General features: G+C 52.9%; 1 protein-coding gene across 1 annotated transcript; it reads right to left on the bottom strand.

The window, feature by feature from the left end:
* Window positions 1–1,267: 1,267 nt before the first annotated feature.
* On the bottom strand, window positions 1,268–10,613 carry CKAP4 (cytoskeleton associated protein 4). Its single transcript, XM_080812461.1, has 2 exons — window positions 9,945–10,613; window positions 1,268–3,743 (listed from the first exon to the last, which is right to left on the bottom strand). Exons 1-2 carry the CDS (start codon window positions 10,389–10,391, stop codon window positions 2,421–2,423), a joined length of 1,770 nt encoding a protein of 589 aa, XP_080668587.1. The 5' UTR covers window positions 10,392–10,613; the 3' UTR covers window positions 1,268–2,420.
* Between the last annotated feature and the right edge of the window lie 266 nt (window positions 10,614–10,879).

Here is a 10,879-nt window from a genome sequence, read left to right as displayed (position 1 = left end):
CTATTAGGGGCCTCTGGGTGGCTCACTCATTGAGTGTACGACTTGATTTTGGCTCAGGTCGAGATTTCAAGGTCATGGAATAGAGCCCTCTGCTCCTCCCCCAGCTAGTGCACTCTCAAATAAATAAGCAAACACACTCTTTTTAAAAAATAAATGACAATCTATTAAACCACTCCATAGCCTGAGATTAAAGACTACACAAGTGGTGTCCAGAGGAAGATCAAGAAAATGCCTGATATAACCAACCAACCTGAAACCAAAATTTCATTTTCCCAAGCATGGAATTTTATGCTGCCCAGCACCCTCCACAAACGAGGGCAAACCTGGTCACTAAGTTAGTTTTATCTATCAACTCGTCCACTTTAACATTCCAGATGATTTCTAACACCAATAAAGGGCCCATCCTGATTGGCAAACTGCTTTGGAAAAACATCAGCCAGGGGTTGGCACACCCTAGGGGGATGCTGCCTCAGGGACCCAGAAGTACTGACCAACAAGTTCTGGGATGAGGGGCCCTCCAGCCAGAAAAGGAGCAGGAGACCACAGTGGCACTCAGGCCTCCTCCCTTCCACACCCTGGATGGGCCAGAAGAGCTCTTGCAGCCTCAGGCTCCGGAAGGGGGTTGGGGAGGGGGGTCCTGCACTCTTGCGGGTGAAAGGTGGAGTTGCCTGTCAGTTAAGAGCAGGACTGGGTTGGAATCTCAGCCCTGTCTAGCTAATAATGATCTTACACGATGCTTGCCAGCCTGAGGCCCCTCAGTAAAATGCAGAATGCCCCCGCCTGGCTCCGGGAAATATTAGGAGAAAGATATAGGGGCCTATCAAGTGCTTAGCACAAGGCATGGCACACAGGGACTCAATGAACGCCATCCAAAATCAGTTTCCCCAAGAAACTGCAGGCTGCAGGTCACTTAAGATGGTCCTCGAGCACAGTTCTCAACCCCAGTGCACTTTCCAATCAGTAGGGAGCCTTTGAAATGCTAATGAAACCCTTTTTACGCCCACAGAATCAGAATCCCTGGGGACAGGCCCAGGGATTGTTGAAAGCTCCCAGAAGATTCTGCTGTAGCTCAGAGTTGCGTGTCAGGCAACCGCCTATCATCAAACCTGCAAAAGGTCAATCAAACGTATGTCCCCAGGCCTAAGAATGAGGCCACCTTGCTTTTAGAATTGCAACACTCTTAAAATCGAAAACTTCCCGACCTTTCTAGTCTAATGAATACATCGCAATTGCTAAATTCTCAGAAAACCACCACTCTAGAAAAGTCGTAACAAAGCTCAAGTGTTTATTAAGAATTAAAAATACTGTAAATAAGCCATACAGTTCCTTTCACAGTAAACTAAACAAACCTTTTTTTTTCTCTTAATTTTCTTTTTTTTCTTTTTTTCTTCTTTTTTGAAAGGCAAGACAGCCATTAAAGAACAGTACAGCTCGAAGGGAAACAGCAAAAAACTACAGAAAATGCACATTCCTCCTCACTGACAGATGGGGGTCTGCTGGGACAGCAAACCTCTTCATGGACATCATGAGAAAATAAAAACACATGGCCTCCATTCTCCAGGGAGACTGCCCATGCCCTTATGGACCGCTCTCTCATCACACATTTCCTGAAGGATTCCAAGGAGTCCCCTTTCCGGGATTCTAAACCAATGTATCATCTGGGGACCCTACCAAGAGGTGACCGCAGGCTGGCCACAGGGGACTCTGAGGTGTTGTGGCTTTCACATTCAGAACCATCTGGATTCTTTGCATAGTTACCTTGGAGATCACAAGATGATTCAGGAATGGAAAAGGCACCCACACCACAGGAGGCGGCCATCAAGTCAAGCAGCTGGTTCTTATCAACTAAAAACCAAGGGGCCTGTCCCCCTTCCAAATCAGAGCTGACACCTGTAAGTTTTAACCAGTTTAAGTGGAAGACAAGAAGTGAGTGGCAGCTCATGAAAACTTCGGCCAGAAGTATTTAAAAAAAAAAAAAAAAGGTAAAATTAATTGTCCTTAAAGAGAATGAGAAAGAAAAGTGCCTCCTCCCCCCACTTTTTTTACTTGAAGACTGCCAGGCAGGCGAGGTTTTGTGAGGTCACACGTAATCTGCTTCTGCTAATCCCCAGTTGAAGCCATTCTTCTCGGACACTAGAGCCATCCCTCCTAGAAGGCCCCTCTGACTAGCACGGGCCGGGCCTTGAGGAAACCAACCAAAAGCAGAAGCAGAGAACTTGAGAAATCAATGGTGTGTGGTAATAATTGTAAATAAATTAACTGGGCACAAAAATATAAAATGCCTTGGTGTTTGGGTGGGGGGGGGGTCCACTGCTTTTTAAGAGGGAACAAGAACCCGGGGGTAGGGCGCACGGGAGAAAACAACCCATTTTTTGGTCATGAGAAACTGGATCAACTCCGCGCCCTGCACGCGCGTTCACTCAGACTTTTTCGTGAATCTTCTCCACTTTCAGGAACAACCTATCCAGGTCATTTCTCAGGTCATCTAACAAGCCCTTGGCGGATTCCAGGTTGTTCTCGTTGGTTTCTATTTTCACTGAGTACGCGACCAAACTGTCCACGGCAGTCCTGAGCATCCTCAAGTCCGACTCCACTTGGCTGACTGAGGCTTTGAGGTTGTCTAGAGAAGAGAGTCTGTCCAGGAAGTCCTGAGGCAATGGGGCCGCCCGGGCCGGGTCCTGGCCCAGCAGCGTATGGACTTGCTCCTGCACCTTCTGGAGAGCCTCCACGGTGCTGGGGAGCTCGCCCACGCTTCTCTTCAGCTCCTCCACATCGCTGTAGAGCGAGAGCTGGGCCTCGCCCAGGCTCCTCACCGTGCTGGCCAGGCCCCCGGCGTCGGCCTCCGAAGGGCCCAGGCCGGCCACGCGCTCCTGCAGGGCGGCCAGGCGCCGCTCGTGCTCCTCGCTCTTGGCCAGCAGGGCCTCCAGGTTCTCGCTGTGGCGCGCAGAGGCCGTCTGCACGGCGTCCACGCCATCTTCCACGGTCTGGAGCCTGGAGTCCAATCCCTGACTCTTCTCCTGGAGCGCGGCTAAGGAGCCAGCGTGCTTGTAAACCCCATCTTCTTCCGGCCTGAGGGCCTCCGTTTCCAGGTGGCGCAGCTCCTCCTTGAGTCTCCTGATCTCCTCGGGAAGGCGGGAGGTGACCTCCTCGGACTGGAGAAGCTTCTCTGTGAGGGCCTGCAAGGTGAGGTGCTCCGAATTGGCCGCCTCCTTGAACTTCTGCTGCTCCTGCTTGAGGCTCACCAGCTCCTTGACCTCAGTGTAGACGTCAGACTCCAAGGTCTGGAGGGTGCTTCTCAGGGCCTCGATGTCCTTTTCTCTGGACTTCACAGAGACCTGTGTTTCCTTCACAGCTTCCTTCAAGGCTTTCAAATCCTGCTTGTACCCCTCGGAGTTTTCCAGAGAGGCAACCTTCGCCTTCACTTCGTTGATTTCCTTCTGGCTCCTCTTCTGGACCTCGGTGAAGATGGCGATGTTGTCGTTGATGGACTTGGTGAGTTCCGTCAGCCTTTCCTCCACCGTGTTCTCCAGAGACGTGAAGTCCCGCTCCCGGGCATCCTTCACCACATGGATGCCGTCAGAGAGGTCTTTGAGAATCTCGTTCTGGAGCTTCTGCAGAACTTCACTGATCCGGTTGATCTCACTCTCCCCCTGCTTCACAGCTTTCTCCGTGAGGTCTTGTTTATGCTGGGAGCTTCTCAAGATGGACTCAAAAGTCCCAAAGGTGGCTTGAAGGGACTGCACCTGTAACCAAAATCCACATGTTAATTGCTGAGAAGAGCTGATGAGTTCCATGCAACACAGCCGTATTTCCTTTTGGCTGCCCAGCTTCGGGTCCCTCTTCTGGAACGGAACAACAATTGTCCTTGGAGAACTTTCCCTCCACACACATTCCATGTGGTTTGGGGGACCAACCTAAAGGCCCTTTCCAAGTGCTCCAGGGGTCCTCTCTCCTGAAGCCACAGTGATCAGCCCAGGGATGGCGATGGCCTAAGGCCAGTCAGTCAATTGCGAGACTACTGGTAAAGAAAACCTTTTTCTATTGGGATTGCTAGTTATAGGATGGGGGAAGCCTGGAGAGAGAGGCTCAGACTGGCCCACGAAGAACGCCAGTCGACGAATCAAACCAGCACAGTGGGAAGCAAAACTAAGAGATGGCAAGATCGAGCTCTGAAGATACAATCTGCATCTCTGGGTACAGCTACACCTGAAGGAATCTGTTCTTGAACTTTTTGGTTTAAGACAATACTTTTTCTCTCTCCTTCTCTCCATCCCTCTTTAAGCCAGTTAGGCTGAGTTTCTAGCTCCTGCAATTGAAAAGTCTTCCTTTCACAGGAAAAAAGCTGAGACACATGGAGACACTGGACTGGGAGGCACGAGGCAAAGGTTCAGGTGTCTAGCTTGCCACTTCTAGTTGGGCAGCCCTGACCAAGTCACTGTCCTCACCCAAAATTATGACTTGGGCCAGATGCTCCCTTAGCACTCTCTGGCTTTGTGAGCACGTTATACTCCTGTTTGCCACGACACACTCATCCTAAATAAATTCTCCGCTAACCAAGGTCTGACCTGAAACCTCTCCGGAGAACTGGTCTGATGTGCCGAGCCTGACAGGCCGGGGACTACTGACATACAGAGCCACGCGGAACACTTTCTTGCAAAAAATAAATAAATAAATAAATAAATCTGAATCTCTCAAGCCTCCAGCTCTAACCACCAATTCACAGGAACATGCAAGAGAAAAACACGCAGCAAGGGCGCAATCGGCCAAATCCACAATGTGGAAAATCCTACACGACAAAAAGCTAGGACCTTCAATAATTAAATGGCATTTTTAAAGGGGGAAGCCGGGAAAAATTACACATTAAAAGAAATTTAAGAGATGCACCAACCAAATGTAATGTGTGGACTTCTACATGGATCCTGATTCAAACAAAGCAACTATAAAAGAAATATTTTTAAGGGGGTCCTTGGGAAATCTGATTTTGAACTAGGTATTAGATGAGAAGCAAGCCTTTCCGTTAACTTTGTTAGGTATAATATACTGTGTTTTGCCAAAAGGAAAGGGAAGAGAAGGAGCTCCTATTTGTTAGAAATAAATCTTGAAATACTTGGGATGAACTAATGTTCAGTGAAAATTAGATCCTGGCTCGATATCCACTGGGTCTGCCGGAGCCACACGGGCCCTCCAGGGGCCTTGCCCCACCCTGGCCCGCTGAATCTCTCCACTCAGGACATGCCATCCTCTCCGCCCAGGCTGCAGCCACACCACACACCTGGGCTATTTCTCAACACCCAGAGCATCTGAGAACAAGAGAGACCCAGGTGGGCACCCAGCAAAGGGTGGAAGAGAAGGCTTCAGAGACCCTGCTCTGACTCCAGTCCCAAAAGAGCAAAACAAAATGGGAGGGAAGAAATGGTGATGGAATGAAACAAACAAGAATAGCAAAGAAAAAAAAAAAGAGCATTCCTGAAAACGGGGCTCATTACATCGATCTCTTCTGTTTACGCCTAAATACTTCCATGGCAAGAAGGCAAAAAATAAAACAGCATGAGCTCTGGAACCAGACTGGCTATGTTCGAATCTTGGCTTGGACCCTTCCCAGCTGTGTGATCCTGGGCGAGTTACTCAGCGCGTCTGTGCATTAGTTACCTCGCGTCTGTGCATTAGTTACCTCAGGAGCAGGACAGGAACAAAACAGTACCTGACTCTAGGCTCGCCGTGCGAGGATTAAGCTAGAGTGAAGATATCTACAGCTTCAGTTGTGCCTGACACATAGTGAATGATCAACAAAAAGCAGCCATGGTCTTCACTATTGTTTAATCTTTCTTCTGGGAGTAGCTCAGGAGTCAGGAGATTCCAAGACCATCCTTAGCCCCACACCAAAGGGGAAAAGCTACAGGAACGAGAACAGGACGCGAGGCTCCGGTTCCAGCCCCACCTAAAACCAGCTCAGGGAGCACAGATGAGTCACTCACTCTGCAGGTCCCAACTCCTTGTCTATTAACAAATAGTTTCTCTCCCTTTCGGTTTCCAATAGTCTGTGATGTTAAGACAGATTAGAATGAGGTTTTCAGGGACTCCGGAATACTAGACAATTTCCCCGTTCAACTCAATATAACCTGACTCATAAAGGGTACTTTGAGAAAGTACCAGGGAGAACTCACCTCCAAAACTAAGCTGTTCAATCACAGCACCCGCCTGTTGTGCACAGCACAGAACAGAGGCATGGCGGGGCGAGCACAGTACCTGCAACGTGGCAGGCGTTCCTGCAGTGTTTTCTGAATGAAGCAGGAATTAATTAATTAATAGCACAAAGCCTAGTGAAGACTGAGCTAGTCCATTTCCCCTGTGATCCCTGTCATCCCTAACAGGGGCTGGCTCTTGGCAAATGGCAAGGAAGGGGACTAGATCAGCAATTATGGATGAAACCAAACACATCAACCCCCAACACTAGGAAAATAATACAGAACTCGCCCCCCCACTGATGGTGCTGTGAGCTGTATATCTTTCCATGCAAAGGCCTCATTATAATCAATATGCAATGGATGCATCTGTTCTCCCAACATATGTGGGGTGCCCACTAAATGGTGGGGCAGAACACCAGAGAAAAATGATGGCTAGAACAGGATCCCTGCACTCAAGGAGCTCATAGCACGAGGGGAGAGAGTGGTGGCTGCCATTCAACAGGGCACTTCCTGTATACCAAAAAATATGCAAAGTACTTTGTAATTATCTCATGAGTGGGTGGCTCCCACTGATTTCCAGTTTACCAATCAGGAAACTGGGAAATGGTCAGGCTGAGCACCAAAATCCCAGAACATGTGAGGTCACCACCTGAGCTCTTAACCTCCAGTGATAAGCTCTAGCAGAAGCCTGTTCTACGTGCACTGAGTGTGTGGAGGAAATGCTGCCTAACTGCAGAAGCTCTGACTCCTCCAGAGTCAAGACGACAACACAAAGAAACACAACCAGAGAGCTCACTCTTCCACAAACAACCGCTCATCTCATTCAACTGTCCCTCCTGGGCCTAAGCCTACACTTCCCATCGCTTTATGGCACCCTGGATCCGCCAGGGCCACAAAGGCCCTTCCCGGCCTCCAACCGAACTGCCAGCATCTTCGGAAGTCCGCACCCACTGTGCCCACTGAACCTTCTGTGGAAGGACAGGCCAGCTTCTCTGCCCAGGCTGCGGTCATTCAGCAGACCTGGGCCATTTCCCAACACTGGGACCATCTGCACAATGAGACCAGGCAAGCGGCCCGTGGCGGGCTTCAAGTCACACTGCTTTGACTCTGACCCCAAGTCCCCCACTTAGGGGCTGTGTGTGACCTTGAACGAGTAATACAGCAGGCTCCAGGCCAGGCTAGCCCACCTGTGGAAAGTGCTAATGAATGGGTCCTGCCTCAGAGGGTGGCTGGGAAGCACTTAATAGGATGCCTAGCCCATACTGAATACTAATTACGAATAATAATACTGTAAGTATAGGTTCCTGCTAAGAACCAAACCCCACCCTGAACCAAGCATCACAGAGTTAAAAAGGGGCTCAAGTTTAGGCTGTCAGAGGAGCCACCACTGCTCACTCTTCAAAGCAAAATCATGCATTTCCTGGCCTCCGCGGAGGAGCAGACAGAAGTAGCCACACACAGTGTCAAATCTCAGTACAGTTCTGGGCACATTCTGAGTTCCACATCACTGGACCAGGCATTAATTGAATAGCTACTACACACCTCACAAGCCATGGGCAAGATTATAAAATGAACAAAGGGCTAAGACTGTCCTAGGAGCTAACTGCAGTATGAATCCTAGCCCTGCCCCTTACTAGCTGTGTGACCTCGCATTTCCTCGGCCTTCTCGTGGCTCACTCTCCTCATCTGCGAAAGGGGCGGTCTACTCATGCTCACCTCTTGGGGCTGCTGTGAGAGTCAAAAGAGATGAGTGCACAATAAATCCGAGGCATCACATACAGCTTGATTACACTAGTAAATTAAAAAGAAAGGACACTGTTCCAATAGCATACAGCCAGGTGGATGCTTAAAAAACCTGGACAGAGCCCTCCCCTCGCTGTGTAGATAGGAAAACTCAGCTCCCAAATGGAAAGTAATGTACACACAGCTTTGATAGAGAAGAGGTGGGAGCCGGGGAGGAGGGAATAGGGGAGAGACAGGGGAGAGGCAGGGGAGAAGCAGACACAGTAAAGCCCAGTTTCTTCAACTACTATTCAAGACCTCCCCCATCTGGGCCTCAACTTCAATCTCTCATCTCACTACTTCCTAAATGTTACTCTGCTACAGGCCGGACAGCCGCCTGCTGTCCCTTCAATGCACTCAAGACAGCGCCCCTGCCTGTGTGTCTCCACTCCTTAACAGTTCCTGACCACCAGCGAGGCCTACACTGGCACTGCCCTGGCCACTGGGACATGGGCCCAGGCAAACTCCACACCCTCTTTCTTCCGAACTCACATGGCAGTAACCCTCCACTAAAAACTCCTTACGTGCTGCTTTGCAAACATTATTTGTGCCTTTTTGCGCCTTGGTACCACCCCTCAACCCGACCCCCGCCCCCCACCGGCACAGTGCCAACATGCAACGGTATCACTATCAGACTTCAGTGAACATTGTGACTGGTAACTGGGTGGATGGGAGGGAGGAAACGAGAGGCTAGTGATTATACTCTAGCAGTACGTCTTATGACTTGACATTCAGGATAGGCAAAGCAGCACTGCCTACTTAAGTCTCTCCGAAAAGTCACCTCCCTTGGCCCGCAGCATGGAGCAGGCTGACTCATTCCAGTTGCTCCGCCAGTCTTAAGAGGAAATTCCTAGTCCTGCATACTCCACAAAAGTCGATAGAAACTTGGCAGGGCAGGCAGCATGCTGGGAAAAGGAGGCAGCAGTTCCGGGCTCAGAAGTGGCGGCGGGATTTTTTGTTTCGATCCTACAACCAACTTTCATTGAGCAAAGACATTAGTGGAGGACAGAAGAGGAGGGACGAGAAGGAATGAGACTAAGGGAGATGCACTTGGTGTGTCAACACACAGGTGGGAACCTAAGAGGCTTTGTGGTGAAAGTTGGGTCCATCCATACCTGAGAGAGGCCTCAGTGGACCCCAAACTGGGCAGTGGCCTACACATTCTCATGCAGTTTGCCACTCACCAGCTGGGGTCTTTATCAGTTCACCCCATCTCTCTAAACCTCAATCTTCTCATCTGGAAGATGGGAGTCTAACTACTACTTCTCCCTCCCCGCCAGGGTGGCTATGATGATTAGATAGTGAGTAAGCCCTCTTAACATCATGTAAAAGTGTCTGTGTTATTACTCACCAGTACCCTCTAATATTTGGGGGCCTTTCCTTTCCTCTGAAGCTGGTTTATGCTATTTCAAAGGCCCACATGCGGACACTGGTCCACAAGGGATCTGAAGATAAGTAATATTTCATTTGAACTTCGCAAATGAGTATGACTACTTGCTTCTCCTTCCCCAGGATTGGGATTTATTAAAACCTGGCTCAGATGTCTCCCACAGGGAGAGCCCAGGTGCGGCCTTGCCCGAGGCTTCCAGGGATGCGCTGGCGTCCCTTCCAACCTCCTTTTCAGACAACTCTGCCCATTCAGCGGTTCCTAATCCAAAAAGAATGGGCTCCCCAGAGCCTGGCGGCTTCCTTACAGGTCACCGCTAATGCCCTGTGACAGGCCCTTGGCCCACCCTGGCCGGCTGGCCTGACCATCCTCCCGGCGGCCCATCCCTCGGGGCCCGATTCCTCCGCGGCCATTAACAAAGAGGGTCTGGGGACAGCCCGGGGACTGGGGGCCCGGAGACGGGGCATCCCCGGCCCGGACCGCCCGAGGACGGCGCCCGGCTCCGGTCCCGGCCCCGGCCCGGGGGCCTGGGCAGAGCCAGCGACCCGGCTGTGGCGCGGGGGCCGCGGGTGGGGGGCCAGGGTACCCACCTTCTGCTCGACGCCCTGCAAGCCCTGGCCCAGCTCCTCCCTCTGCCGGGAGAAGTCCTGGTGGCCGCGCCGGACCTGCTGGACCTCCTCCAGGACGTGGTGGACACACCAGCCCGAGAAGGCGGCCGCCGCCACCAGGGCGAGGTAGAAGAGAAAGTTGAGCGCCCGGCCGAGCCTGCGCGAGCAGGACGCCGAGGACGAAGCGGCAGCGGCGGCGGAGGAGGAGGACTTGCCGCCGCGGTGGCCGCCCTTGCCGTGCGCCTGGTTCTGCGGATGCTGCGGCGGGTGCTGCTGCGGGTGCGGCGCGGGCGGCGGCGGCTGCTGCTGCGGCGCCGGCGGCGGCTTCTTCGCCACGTCATCCGCGCCGCCCGACGGGTGGGCGCCCTTCTCCGAGGGGCTCGCGGCGCCGTGGCCGCCCTTGGAGCCCCTTTGTTTGGCCGAGGGCATGGCGGGCGCGGCGGCGGGTGAGGCCGCGGATTGCGAGGCGAGCGAGCGGGGCACGCGGCCCGGGAAACTTCCTCGGGCTCCCCCGGGGCTGGGCGAGCGGCACGCGGGCGCTGCCGGCGTCGGAGCGGCCGAGAGAGAGCGGGCGGCAGGCGCGCGAGGAAGGAGGCCGGACGACGGAGGAAGGAGGAGGGGGCCTGCCTCCTCCGCCGCCGCCGCCGCCGCCGCGGCGCCGACCCCGCCTCCCGGGAAGGGAGGCCGGGAGAGCGGGGCCGGGAGAGCCTGCCACGCACGCGGGGGCCGGCGCGGCCCCTCCCCCTGCCGCCTCGACCCCAAGGAGGGGGGCCGAGCGGGGGGCGGTGCCGCGGGGATCCACGCGGCGGGGGCGGGGGTGTCCCAGGCGAGTCTACGAGTCCCGGGCGGGGGAGCAGAGGGGAGGGTGGTGGCCAAGCGCGCTCTGAGGCGGCTGGGTCCGGGAGGAGGTTGTCCCA

Source organism: Martes martes (assembly GCF_963455335.1).
Source record: "Martes martes genome assembly, chromosome: 8".
Lineage (NCBI taxonomy): Eukaryota > Metazoa > Chordata > Mammalia > Carnivora > Mustelidae > Martes > Martes martes.
Note: the sequence above shows the minus strand (reverse complement) of the source record. Positions and strands in the feature narration are given on the sequence as shown.